Genomic DNA, 13067 nt, shown 5'->3' with positions numbered 1-13067 from the left:
TCCCTGCCCCGAGGAGGCGGCTGACGGGAGAGGTTCGGGCGGGCGCGGGGGAGCGCGGTGGGTAGCGGCGGAGCTCTGCGCGGCGCCCACCTGCGCCCAGGCCCTGCTCCTGCGCTCGGTGGCTCGGCAAGGCTGCGGCGCTGGGCTCTGGTTGCTGCCGTCTTCGCTCTTGGTGTGCCCCGGCCTCTAAGCGTCTCTCCCGTGTTTGTGACTCAGCTCCCAGCAGGTGACCGATATCTTCCAGGGCCTGACAGTGGGGGTCATGTCCCTCGGGCACCTTGGCCATTCAACCACGTAAGATGCCTTTCCCCTGGGTGGGAGCTTGCGAGGGGACGTTGGCTCAGGCTGCAGCCTTCACTGTTCCCAGGGTTTCTTCTCGCCTGCTCTGCATGCGGCGGGGGCTGGGGCTTCTCCCTTGGCTCTGGCAGGTTTGGGGTGTGCTCTCTCCACGGCAGCCCCGCGGGTGCTCTCTCAGTCATCCCGCTGCCCCGTGGCAGATTCCGGGCGGTGCTGAGGGAGCTGTGCCTGCACCATTAACTTCCGGAGACCTCCAGAGCTGCCAGGCCCAGCTCCAGGCCTGGGCGCCCTCTCAGAAATCGGAACTTGGGAGATGTGCTTCATCACCCCCCTCCCAGTCTGCTTCCAGTGCCCCACACTATCTGCAGATCTCAGTCCTCTGGTTAGACCACCCGCCTGGTCCTAGTCCCCGTGCCTGAGCGTGTGTTATTCCTCGGTCTGAAGGTTTTCCCTCCCTTGGTAGCCGCAGGCAGCAGTTGATTCCCTCCCTGTCTGCTTTGCAAAGCAAATTGAGGCTCTTCCTAGCCTCACTTTTCCACTTATCAAGATGGGGCCATTTCTAGAAATCTTGACATCAGCGTAGCTGCTGTCCTGGGTTGGCCATGGCCCCGTCCCTGCCTGATCTATGTCCCGTGTCTCCTTCGTTTGTTCCCCTCTGAGCCCAGGGGCTCGCCGAGAGGGCAATGAGCGTGAGGTCCTGCCTGTGGGCAGGCCATTCCTGCCTTCAGGAATTCCTGCCTTTGGGAGCTCCGTCCTGCAGAGCCTGGTCTGACTGTGTGGCCTTTCTGGAAGGTCTCCTCCCTTCCCCGCTTGCCCCGGCTGCCCTGGGGCGAGCCCAGCCGTGCTCTCCTCGTCCCTTACGTGGCATCGAGCAGGTCACCTGCTGCAGGCTCTGTCCTGCGCCCAGGCTGTGCTGGCAGTGTCCCCCTCCTCCGGGGACGAGCCAGATCGGCGCTGGTGGGACCCATGATGCAGAGGTGACGGCGTTAGAGCCCGGGACAGGGCTGGCGTCCCCTCGGGTCGGGGGGCTGGGGCGTCTGCTCAGCCTGGCCACCCCCTCCAGCCCCCCCAGCAGCCGGGTCCCCCCCAGAAGGGACGTGCTGTAGGCTCTGCCTCGGCTCGGTGCCCTCCTACAGGTGAGGGAGCTGGCAGGTGACATCTCTCCCGCTGTGGTGACAGTGACTTTGGCCCTGCGCCTGTAGCCGGTGGTGAGGGACGCTCCTGTCTCTGCTTTGCTCTCAGTGTGACGGGGCGTTGGGGTCTTTAACCCTTTGGGGGCTGCTCTTTGGGCTGTGCTGGGCTGTGGTTGTGCACCGGCAGGGGCAGCTGGGCTCAACCTCTTCTCTGCTTCCAGGACGCTCTCCAAAAACCTGGTGAAAAACGCCAAGAAAACAATCGGCCGCCAGTACGTGACGCGAAAGAAATACACACCGCCCACGTGGGAGCAGCGGAGCAGCCAGCACTTCCCAGAGGACAACGAGGATGAGATCTCAGGTGGGGAGCACCCTGAGCAGGGAAGGGGGGGCTGTGGGGAGCGGGACGTTCGCTGCAGCATCTCCTAGCTGGGAGAGGTCCCGGGCGTCGCTCTGCAGGGGAGCAGGTGCCGAGGATTGCTGCCACGGTCGCCTCTCCCAGTTCTCCCAGTTCTCCCCAGTCAGTGACTCGACATGCTGGCGATACCTAATGAGGCCTGGGAGGGGAGGGAGCGCTTTGGTCGGTGGCCTCAGCTCCTCTGGTGAAGCATCACAGATTTAAGCTGCAGCAAGGCAGGTTAGGTTAGACGTGAGAAGAGCTTGGCTGGTTTGAGAGTAACAAGGGACTGGAAGGGACCAAAGTCCTCTGTGTTGACAACCCTCCCGGGGGAAGGCGCCTCAGAGCGGACGTGGATGGGATTTGGGGTGTCAGTGGGGAGCAGTGCCTGCAGGGCTGGGCCGGCATGCTGGACACGGCTGCTTTTGGATCTTCTGTTCACTGAGACTCTTTGGATTCTGCTCCATTTGTTCGCTCCCCTGTTGCTTTGCGGCGCTTCTCAGCTCGAGGTCTGCCGCAAACATTACAAACCTCCGCTGTGTCCATTATTTAAGTTATTAGCAAAAATATTCAGGCCCAGAAGAGATGCCTTTGAGATCTGTTGTTGTCCTCGGTTCTGGCGTTAGGAAACGCACCCGGAAAGCCGCCCGTGGAGAGCAGCCACCCAGGGGTGTGTCTGCCTGGCTGTGATTTTCCCAGGCTGGAAGCCTGGCTGGAGCTGAGGTCTCGCCTGTGTTGCCCCCCACTCCCAGGAGGTTGCCCCCCGCTCCCAGGAGGTTGCCCCCCCACTCCCAGGAGGTTGCCCTCCTCTGAGGGAGGAGACGAGGCCAGTGTGATGGAGCAGCCCTGGGCAGCCTTGTGGTGGGCTGGTCCTCATCCTGCAGTGGTATCAAGCGGTGTGAAAGCACCAAAGAAATCTGCTCTCATGTCACTACCCAGGCAGATGACTTTTCCTTGGACTTTTAACCTCCCAAAGCCCCATCCCCAGCCCTGGGCTTTCAGGTGAAGGGCGTGGGGGGAGCTCCTGCCCTGTCCTGTCTCTGCTGGATTGGGAGATGCCCTCACGTCACCTCCAGCTGCACGTGGGACACCAAGGTCAGACCTGGATTCCCCTTTGTCCTCCGCAGTGTCCGAAGAGATGGACAGAAGCACTTTGACCCCCACCACCACCATCAAACCTTCGGACAAGATGACCATCAACCACCTGGTGGAGCGAGCCTGCTGCCGTGACTACCAGCGGCTGGGGCTGGGCACCCTCAGCAGCAGCCTCACCCGCTCCAAGAACGAGCCCTTCCGCATCTCCACCGTGAACCGCATGTACGCCATTTGCCGGAGGTGAGCCTCAGCGGGCCGAGGAGGGGGGTCTGCAGGGCAGGAGAGGACAGCGGGGGGGATCTCTCCTGGTTTGTGGGCGCTCTGCCCAGCCTCCGCTCTCTCCCGCAGCTACCCCGGGCTGCTCATCGTGCCGCAGAGCATCCAGGACAACACGATCCAGCGGATCTCCCGCTGCTACCGCCAGAACCGCTTCCCCGTGGTGTGCTGGCGAAACTCCCGCACCAAGGCTGTGCTGCTGCGCTCGGGGGGGCTGCACGGAAAGGGCGTCGTGGGCCTCTTCAAGTCCCAGAACGCTCCTACCGCAGGTGCCCGTCACCCCCTCACTGCCCCGGGCAGCGCCTGTACCCGCACTGGGCCGCAGACCCCTCCTCGGGCCCGGCGCCGGCGCGGTGATGCCCGCGGCTCTCTCCTCCCAGGCCCCTCGCAGACAGATTCCACCAGTTTGGAGCAGGAGAAGTACTTGCAGGCCGTCATCAACTCCATGCCGCACTACACCGACGCCAGCGGCCGCAACACACTCAGCGGCTTCACCTCCGCGCACATGAGCAGCTCAGGTGAGGAGCTCGCTCACGGGCTGCGGCGCTGGTGCGCGCGGGGCCCGTCCGTGGGTCGCGCTGTCCGTGGGTTGCGCCGTCTGTGGGTCGTGCCGTCCGTGCCAGGGCCCGGGCAGCCAGGTGAGCCGCTTCCCCGCTCTCCCGCGTCGGGAGGAGGTGGCGGAACCTTCCCCGCGCGCTCTCTGGAGCTCCCAGCCCTCTCTGGGCTTCCGTGGCTGGTGGTGGGGATGGGTTTTGGGCAACCCAGCGGCCCCCGCTGGACCCACGAGCGCTGGGAGCCTCAGCCTGTGCTCGGATTCGGGCCGGGTGGGGACAGACCCCGCGAGCCGAGGTCTCGGTGCCCCCGGCACAGTGGGCAGCAGTGCTCGGGCTCTGCCGCGGGAAGCCTGGGTAAGTCTCTGCCTGCCTTGCCTGCCCTTCGCTGCGGGCAGAGCTGCCGTCCCACCACGCTCCGGTGTCATTCCTCTGGCCTAACCATTCCACCCCATCCGCGCTGCGTGAGCGGGGCCGGAGGGACCTCCCTGCAGCTTGGGGACGAGGGGACTTGCCAAAAGCCGCTCCGAGGCCTCTCCACTGGTGCGGGAGGATGTGCCCGGAGCCGTGGGGGTGGCAGAGGAGTGACCTGGCCTGGGGGCTGCCCAGCAGCTGGGATGAAGTGCCTGGGGCAGAGCTGCAGGAGGGTTGAGCCCCGGCTCCCACTGCTGCACTGGGTGCCCTTTTTTTTTTTTTTTTTTTTTTGCTGTGGCTCCAGCTGGAGGGTGTCCCGATGTCCCCTGCATGCTGGCCTGGCCCCAGGCGCTCCTGCTTGCTGCCGCTTTCTCTGGCCCCTTCCCCTCCCTCCCGAGCAGTTGTGGGGAAGCAAGGCGGGAGGGCCCCTCCGGAGCAGCCCGGCGAGGCCGAGAGCTGACGTTTTGTTGGTGCCGCAGATTTCTCCGACAAGAGGCAGCCTAAGCTGGGATCGCTCATGAAGCAGGTGATGGGAGGGAAGGACGATGGGCCCAGTACTGTTAGCCACGGAGGTGAGGACGTGCGAGTGGACGCTGCCTCATGGGGGCCTCGCCAAGGCCCCCGGCTCGGGGCAGCTCTTGTAGAGTAGATGCTTCCCCTTTGCTCCCCCCCGAACTCTGCGCCGCGGGGCAGCCGCAGGGAGGGAGGGAGGGACCCGCTGCACCACCCCGGAGCCATCTTCATCCCCACCGACTGCTCCGGGCGCTCGGTCGGGGTCCCCGGGCGCCTCTTCCCGCCCGGCCAGCGGAGCGTGGGTGCCCTCGCTGAGTTGCTTTCGTCCTCTCAGGGCTCGCTCACAGAGCTCGGGTCATCACTCTCTCCACCCCCAAGTGCGTGTCGCCGAAGGGCCGCGAGACGCCCCGAGGTACGGTACCGCCGGCCCCTAACCGCCGCCCGGGTGCTAACCTCGACCGACTGACCCCCCCCACACACACGCTCCCCCCCCCTTCACATGACTAATGCCCCAGTAACACCCCACCTCGGCCCGCTAACGCCTCCACCGAGCATGTCGTGGTGCCAGCGGTAAGTACCAGGCCTGTCCCCACCCCGACCCCGCAGCGTCCTCGCAGGTTTGCTTTGGGCTCCTGGCATGTCCGCTGGTGCCTGGGCGGTGCTGGGGGCCAGGGGCTGGCGGGGAAGGGGCAGATCCCGGGGTGCGGGCGCAGGCTGCGAAGCCGCTGGGGTTTGGGCTCCATATCTACCAGGGCAGGAAATCCTCCAGCACCCAGCAAGGAGAAGGGAGCAAAAGCAAACCTGGTTCCCAGCACCGTCCCGGGGCGCCGGGTGACGGCAGCTCGGCCAACGCTTCCACGGCGAGCCGCTTGCCCCCGTGCCAGCCCGGCTGGGGGGGCCACGAGCCCGCTGGGGACCCCCAACCTGACCGCTGGGCGTCTTGCAGGCAAGTGGGGCAGCATCCGAGCCAGCGGGCGCGTGAGCAGCTACGCCCTGAACGTGGAGATCGGGTCGCGCCTGGCCGGGAAGGACCTGCTGGGTGCCCAGCACAATGGCACCCCCTCGGAGCCCAGCTTCCTGCGCCAGCACCGCGCCTCGCTCTACATCATCGGCGACAAGTCGCAGCTGAAGGTGAGCCGCGGGCGCGGCGGCAGCTTCCTCGGGGCAGGGCAGGGGGGGCTCTCTGGACGGTGCTGACTCTCCCCTCCTGCCTCAGGGGGTGAAGCCGGACCCGCTGCAGCACTGGGAGGTGGTTCCCATCGAGGTGTTCGACGTGCGGCAGGTGAAGGCCAGCTTCAAGAAGCTGATGAAGGCCTGCGTGCCCGGCTGCCCCTCCACCGACCCCAGCGTCGCCTACCTGCGCTCACTGGAGGAGTCCGAGTGGCTGTCCCAGGTCAGTGGTCACCCCCCAGCCTGGAGGGGCCCTGCCCCAGACCCTTTGTTGTTGCTCTTCCCTCCTGGTATGGGGGAAATCCGGAGCCCCTCTGCGGGGTGTCCCTGGGGCACACAAAGGGAGTGAGGTTGGGGTGAGGATGTCGTGGTTTAAACCCGGCCGGCAGCTGCTCGCTCAGCCTCCCCGCCCAGGGAATGGGGAAGAAAATTGTAGAGGTGGAGGGAGACTCGTGGGTTGAGGTAAAAAACAGCTTAGTAATTGTGATAAAATAGTGACAATGATAGAAAGTACAGACGGGTAACACCATGCGAATCCTGGCCACCTGCTGACCGATACCCAGCCTGTTCCTGGCCAGCGATCCCAAAAACCCAAATCCCGCCATCACAATTCCAACAGCAGAGAGAACCCCCCTTCTCCTTCCCAGCCATCCCTCCTTTATATACTGAGCATGACATTACATGATATGGAATATTTAACTGGCTAATTGGGGTCTGGTGCTCTGGCCGTGCCTCCTCCCAGCTCCTTGTGTGCACGGGCAGGACGTGGGGAGTTGGAGAGACCTTGATCTCTTGGTTACAGCCGTAAACATCAGCGTGTTATCAGCATTCTCATCCAAATCCCACACTGGATCCAAAGTACAGCGCTATTCTGGCTACTGAGAAGGAAAATTAATTCTATCCCAGCCGAAACCACGACAGAGGACCAAGGGTAGAATAGTCCAGAGCACTGCAGTGAGGGACACACGGCTCTGCTCGGGACTCTGCCTGTGGTGTGGGGGTTCAGCCCCCCCCAGGCCTTGCTGTCGCAGATGCAGGGTGCTGCAGTGTCTGAGCACGGGGGTCACAGAATCCCAGAATCCCAGAATCATCTGGGTTGGAAAAGCCCTTGAAGCTCCTCCAGTCCAACCATGAACCTCACCCTGACCGTTCCCAACTCCACCAGATCCCTCAGCGCTGGGTCAACCCGACTCTTCAACCCCTCCAGGGATGGGGACTCCCCCCCTGCCCTGGGCAGCCCATTCCAACGCCCAACAACCCCTTCTGCAAAGAAATCCTTCCTAAGAGCCAGTCTGACCCTGCCCTGGCGCAGCTTGAGGCCATTCCCTCTTGTCCTGCCGCTGGTTCCTTGGCTCAAGAGACTCATCCCCCCTCTCTGCACCCTCCTTTCAGGCAGTTGCAGAGGGCCAGGAGGTCTCCCCTCAGCCTCCTCTTCTCCACACTAAACCCCCCCAGTTCCCTCAGCCACTCCCCATAAGGCTCACGTGCCGCAGCCCTGCGCAGCCCCCGTGCTCTGCTCCCTGGAGAAAGGGTCACTTTTATGCCACATCCAGCGAAGGAGTTTCCCTGCACCCTCGTAACTCTTGGCCCTTCCCTTGGCAGATCCATAAGATCCTGCAGATCTCTGTGTTGGTGGTGGAGCTCCTGGACACAGGCTCCTCCGTGCTGGTCAGCCTGGAGGACGGCTGGGACATCACCACGCAGGTAGGAGCCCTCGGGCTGCCCGACACGGCGGCGACCACCCCCCCGCCAGCCCCTCGAGCCCCCCTGTGTCCCCGCAGGTCGTCTCCTTGGTGCAGCTGCTGTCGGACCCCTACTACCGCACGCTGGAGGGCTTCCGCCTGCTGGTGGAGAAGGAGTGGCTCTCCTTCGGGCACCGCTTCAGCCACCGTGGCGCGCAGACCCTGGCCGGCCAGAGCAGCGGTTTTGCCCCCATTTTCCTGCAGTTCCTGGACTGCGTTCACCAGGTGAGCTCCGAGGTGACGCTGCCGCCTCCGCCACGGCCGGGCCCCCTCCCCGAGCGCCGCGGCTGCAGCCTGTGGGTGCTGGGGTGGGGGGGGTCTCATCCGTGCTGCTCCCCACAGATCCACCTGCAGTTCCCCATGGAGTTCGAGTTCAGCCAGTACTACCTGAAATTCCTCAGCTACCACTACATTTCCAACCGTTTCCGGACGTTCCTGCTGGACTCCGACTACGAGCGCATCGAGCTGGGTGAGGGCAGCGTGCGGGGCCCGTGGTGGCTGGTGGCCCGGTGCCTCGCCCCACGTGACGCCCCCTCCCCGCTCTTCCCACAGGCCTCCTTTACGAGGAGAAGGGCGAGCGGAAGAGCCAGCAGGTCTACAAATCCATCTGGGATTACATCGACCGGCTGAACAAGAAAGCCCCCGTCTTCTTCAACTACATGTACGCCCCCGAAGACGGGGAGGTGAGCGCCCTGCCCCTGCCTGGGGCAGCCCCCGGGCTCCCCCCATCTGCCCGGAGCCGAGCGAGAGGCCCCGCCCCGGCTGGGCCCTGGCGTTTGCCCACCCGAGGGGGCTCTGGGGAGGGTCCTGCCACCTCGGGGAGCACGAGCAGAGTCAGGGCGCCCAGAGCCGTGTCCCCGCAGAGCCGTGTCCCCACAGAGGAGTCGGGGGGGATGTAGTGAGGCTGCAGAGGGGAGGGGGTGCCCGAGCTGTTGCTGCCAAGGTCTCGTTTTGGGCTCTTCACCCCCACGAGCTGGGAACGTCCTTCCTCAGGGTCAGGAGGTGGCAGCTTCTGGGGGCTGCGCTCTGCGGGTGCGGCCGGGCCGCTCGGAGCTCCCGCTGGGCCTGGGCTCCATCTCAGCCAAAGCTGGGAGCTGCTCTGCCCTTCTCCGGCCCAGCATTGCCTTTTCCTGACCAGCCCACAGCCTTCCAGCTTCCACTGCCTCTTGTTACTGGTCAGAAAGCTTCGCCCTCAGGGAAAACTCCTCGTGAAGGGACTGATTCCCTCCTCTGGACAGATGGTCCCTGCAGCGTGGCCGGGGACCTGTCCTGCCTGGAGGCTGCTGCCCTTCCTGAGCGTAACCCCACCGCTTCCGCAGGTGCTGAGGCCGTACAGCAACATTTCCAACCTGAAGGTGTGGGACTACTACACGGAGGAGACGCTTTCCGAGGGCCCCTCCTACGACTGGGAGCTGGCGCAGGGGCAGCCGGAGCACGTGGAGGAGGCGGATCGGCAGGACACTGGTGCCCCCCAGACAAAACGCAAGATCATCTGGCCCTGCTACGACAACCGCGGCCGCGTGGAGCCCGACGCCATCTCCAAACTGCTGGAGGTGAGCGCCTCAGCCTCGCCATGGTGTCCCCACAGGGCGGGGGGATGCTGCCCCGTGCACCCCCTGTGACCGGGGACTGAAGTTGGAGTTGGTTGAGTCTCCAGGACAGGGACAACAGTGCTGGCGTGGGGGTGTCTCATCCCCTGAATCTCCCCCTCAGGAACTGCACAACTTGGAGATGGAGCTGGGGCAGGTCCCAGAGCGCTGGAAGGACACGTGGGACAAGGTCAAAGCTTCCCAGCGCACCGAGGCGCGGCCCGAGGGCAGCCGGGTAGGTGGGGGCTGAGGTGGGGGGGGCTGGCTGTGCCCACATGTGCCCCCTGACTCCAAAAAGGCCATTGAATGACTCGAGCGTGTCCAGAGAAGGGCAACGGAGCTGGTGCAGGGTCTGGAGCACAGGTGTGATGGGGAGCGGCTGAGGGAACTGGGGGGGTTTAGTGTGGAGAAGAGGAGGCTGAGGGGAGACCTCCTGGCCCTCTGCAACTCCCTGAAAGGAGGGTGCAGAGAGGGGGGATGAGTCTCTTGAGCCAAGGAACCAGCGGCAGGCCAAGAGGGAATGGCCTCAAGCTGCGCCAGGGCAGGGTCAGACTGGCTCTTAGGAAGGATTTCTTTGCAGAAGGGGTTGTTGGGCGTTGGAATGGGCTGCCCAGGGCAGGGGGGGAGTCCCCATCCCTGGAGGGGTTGAAGAGTCGGGTTGACCCAGCGCTGAGGGATCTGGTGGAGTTGGGAACGGTCAGGGTGAGGTTCATGGTTGGGCTGGAGGAGCTTCAAGGGCTTTTCCAACCCAGATGATTCTGGGATTCTGGGTGTTCGCTGCTGCAGCCAGGGGCCGAGGAGGGGTGCTGGTGCCAGGCCCCCCCATCTGGGTGTGCCTGTGGGGTGCAGGGCTGTCCCCCCTCCTCACGCTGTGCCCTCTGCTCCCCGCAGACCCCCAGCTCCCTGCTGATGTCCTCCGGCCTCTCCCACCACCGGCGCTCGCTCGGCGTCTACCTGCAGGAGAGTGGCGTGGGCTCCACCCTCAACCTCAGCCTCGACAGCGACACCAGCAGCACCTCCACCCCCTCCAGCGGGAAGCAGGGCGGCCGCAGGAGCACCAGCACGCTCTACAGCCAGTTCCAGATGTCGGAGAGCGAGAACAGGCAGGCGGGGGCGGCTTGGGGTGCTGGGGGGTCCCTCCCTGGGGCAGGCGGAGGTGTGTGGGTCCTGCGGAGCCCAGACCCCTGTCGCTTCTTGTCCCTTCTGCCCTGACGCACCCCTGGCCCCCACAGGTCCTACGAGGGGTCGCTGTACAAGAAAGGGGCCTTCATGAAACCCTGGAAGCCTCGTTGGTTTGTGCTGGATAAAACCAAACATCAGGTACTGGGAGGGGTGGGGGGGAGCCTCGGGGTCCGTCTGTCTGTCCATCCCCCTTGCTCTCCCCGGGCTCTGACGCTCGGGCTCCCCCCGCAGCTGCGGTACTACGACAGCCGGATGGACACGGAGTGCAAAGGCGTCATCGACCTGGCCGAGGTGGAGTCCATCACCCCGGGGACCCCCACCATGGGGGCCCCCAAGACGGTGGACGAGAAAGCCTTCTTCGATGTGAGTGTGGCCTTGGCGGGGGGGGGGGGGGGGGGAGAAGGAGCTCGTCCTGGCCCCCTGCTCCGGGTGCAGCCCCGCTCACCCTCCTCCTCCTCTCTCCTCCCCTGCAGCTGAAGACGACAAAACGAGTTTACAATTTCTGCGCCCAGGACGTGCAGCTCGCCCAGCAGTGGATCGACCGCATCCAGAGCTGCTTGTCGGACGCGTGAGGCTGGCTCAGAGGAGTCTCTATTCCAGGCACTGAGTCTCTGCGTCGCACAGAGGCAGCGCCCGGGCTGTGACTGACCGGGACGGGGGGGCCAGGCGGCCTCCCTTCCCCCCCGCCGTGGGCGTGCTGTGCTGGGGCACCCCCGGGCACAGGATCAGGATGTTCCCGCTGGTGGGACTGTGTCGTGCAGGAATTCTTCGCGTTGAAGCAGGCTGGGGGGTGGCGGGAGCCTGTCCTCTCCCCCCAGGCCTGTCTGAGCCCTGTAATTAGTGTCCCCTCTGTGCCCCCCCCCGCGCCGGGCGGCCCCGCTCCCGCTCTCTGTGGCAGCAGGGGCGTGTCAGCTGGCAGGAGGTGGGGGGGGCACCTCCCCTCCACCCACCCCGTGCTGCTGGAGGAAGCGGGAGCTGCCTGCCTTGTCCTGCCCGCGCTCGCATGGCTGCCTGAGCATCCGCGGAGGTGGGGGGACCCGGCCCTGCCCCCCGCCGCCCTGAGCCTGGCCTGGGCTTCGCTCCCGTCTCGCTGGAACTGGGGGGCCGGTGGTCGCGGGGGTGACGCCTGCCCCAGCCACTGTCCCCCGGGCAGCCGCGGGCAGAGCGACCGGCCCTCCAGCCTCACACCGGAACCGAGCACGGCTCCGTGGCTGCGGGGGGGGGCTGTGGCTGCTCCCTGTCCCGGTGGGGGCACGGTCTCTACCTCCGCAGTCAGGCTGTCCTGGCGGGGGGGGACACACACATTCCCCCGCGGGAGGTGCCAAACGCTGCACCCTGGGTGCCCTGGCTCGGTCCCTTCTGTCCCCCCGGCATGGGGCGGGGGGGGCAGGACCAGACCGGCCTCTGTGGCCCAGGGTCTGGGACAGGCCGGGCACTGGCCGCTGCCCCCCCCCCGCCCCCGATCTCTTTGCACAGGTCACCCCCCCCCGCCCGAGCCCTCTTGTGGGATGGAGGGGGCAGCCCCTTCGGGGGGCACCGCACAGCGCTGCCCTCCTCTCCCCACCGCCTCAGGGCTCTTCCTTTCCCTGAGCCCCCCCCGTGTCCCCCCCGCGCCTGTGCTCTGCCTGTGCTGGCAGAGGGGTCCCGGCAGGAGACGTGTGTGTCCCCCCCGCCCCGCCCGCTGCCCCGCTCGTCGCTGTCGCAGTGTCAGTGCAAAAGGGGAATCTCGGTACAGAAACGGCTCCTGCAGCACCTCACCCCCGCCCCTGCACTGGTGTGAACGCGGCCGGGTTTGCCCCCCCCCCCCCCCCCCCCCCCCCCAGGTGTCACGGGGACCCACTGCTGGATGGGAATCGGCCTCTGCCGCCCTCCTGCCTCCCCCGAGCTCGGCCAACTTCTCTCCCTGTCTTGTTTTTAAAGGAGTACAATGTTTTATTTCAGTGCAGAGATCTTTGTACAGTCTTACCCCCCGGTTCCCCTCTTTGTTTTATTGTACAATAATGGCTGTGGCAGGTAGCTGGTGTAACATGGAGGTTTTTGTAACTTACCTGAGCAGTTGTAGATTATTGAAGTTTCTGTACATTGTGTCAAACATACAGAGTCCTTGTATTGTATTGTGCCTAGAGGAAAAAGGTTATTATATAAAGAGAAAACTAACTGAATTTAATAAAAAAATTAATATGACACCTGCCCCTTTGCCTCACTGCCACTGGTAGCAGCTGCCCCCCCCGGGCGCTGGGGGAACCACAGGACCTGGGCTCAGCTCCTGCGTCCTCGGGGGCAAACAAGGGCTTTGTCCTGCCCTGTCCTACCCCCTCCCGCTTCTTCTGTCGGGTTTTACTGTCTCCGAGGGACTCTGGGCCAGGCTCAGCTGTGTTGGTTTGCTCAGGGGTGTTTGTTAGGCCCGGCCTAGGCTCCGGTTTGGCAGCAGAACCACTTCCCCCGGCTCAGGCTACACTGTCAGCCCGCGGGGCAGCAGCAGGGGATGGGAAACGCCATTAAACTGCAAAGAAACTGAAACCCAACGGTGCCGGTTCTCAACCCGCAGCCTGGGCCTGGCTCTCCTGGAACAGCCCAGGGCAACGCTTCGTTAAACACAGACCCGTGACTTGGTGCGGCCACCACGAGGCTGCTCCGGGCTGCAGCCACCCCGACGGGGACCCCTGGGAAAGTGACAGGGCACGAGAGGAGCTTCGGCGCCATCACAG

The 13067-nt window shown here is 64.9% G+C and overlaps 1 protein-coding gene across 7 annotated transcripts in view; it reads left to right on the top strand.

Annotated features, from left to right (window-relative positions):
• The window catches only part of SBF1 (SET binding factor 1), an 81766-nt gene extending 69223 nt beyond the window's left edge, over nucleotides 1-12543 (top strand). For 2 of the 7 annotated variants that reach the window (XM_074828173.1, XM_074828172.1), the window contains 18 exons: nucleotides 1652-1791; nucleotides 2955-3162; nucleotides 3271-3467; nucleotides 3579-3716; nucleotides 4643-4735; nucleotides 5011-5088; nucleotides 5623-5807; nucleotides 5893-6069; nucleotides 7449-7550; nucleotides 7628-7813; nucleotides 7931-8057; nucleotides 8141-8271; nucleotides 8908-9141; nucleotides 9302-9412; nucleotides 10069-10280; nucleotides 10410-10497; nucleotides 10591-10722; nucleotides 10833-12543. In XM_074828173.1, coding sequence (XP_074684274.1) covers nucleotides 1652-1791; nucleotides 2955-3162; nucleotides 3271-3467; nucleotides 3579-3716; nucleotides 4643-4735; nucleotides 5011-5088; nucleotides 5623-5807; nucleotides 5893-6069; nucleotides 7449-7550; nucleotides 7628-7813; nucleotides 7931-8057; nucleotides 8141-8271; nucleotides 8908-9141; nucleotides 9302-9412; nucleotides 10069-10280; nucleotides 10410-10497; nucleotides 10591-10722; nucleotides 10833-10931 — 2638 coding nt within the window. In that variant the 3' untranslated portion in view covers nucleotides 10932-12543. The remainder of the gene's footprint in view (nucleotides 1-1651; nucleotides 1792-2954; nucleotides 3163-3270; nucleotides 3468-3578; nucleotides 3717-4642; nucleotides 4736-5010; nucleotides 5089-5622; nucleotides 5808-5892; nucleotides 6070-7448; nucleotides 7551-7627; nucleotides 7814-7930; nucleotides 8058-8140; nucleotides 8272-8907; nucleotides 9142-9301; nucleotides 9413-10068; nucleotides 10281-10409; nucleotides 10498-10590; nucleotides 10723-10832) is intronic. The other 5 variants (XM_074828178.1, XM_074828174.1, XM_074828177.1 and 2 more) reach the window with 3 other exon arrangements.
• The last annotated feature ends 524 nt before the right edge of the window (nucleotides 12544-13067 follow it).

This window comes from Strix aluco, chromosome 5 (assembly GCF_031877795.1).
Source record: "Strix aluco isolate bStrAlu1 chromosome 5, bStrAlu1.hap1, whole genome shotgun sequence".
NCBI classification, from domain to species: domain Eukaryota; kingdom Metazoa; phylum Chordata; class Aves; order Strigiformes; family Strigidae; genus Strix; species Strix aluco.
The sequence above is the reverse complement of the archived record's forward strand: the minus strand, read 5'-3'. Positions and strand labels throughout refer to the sequence as shown.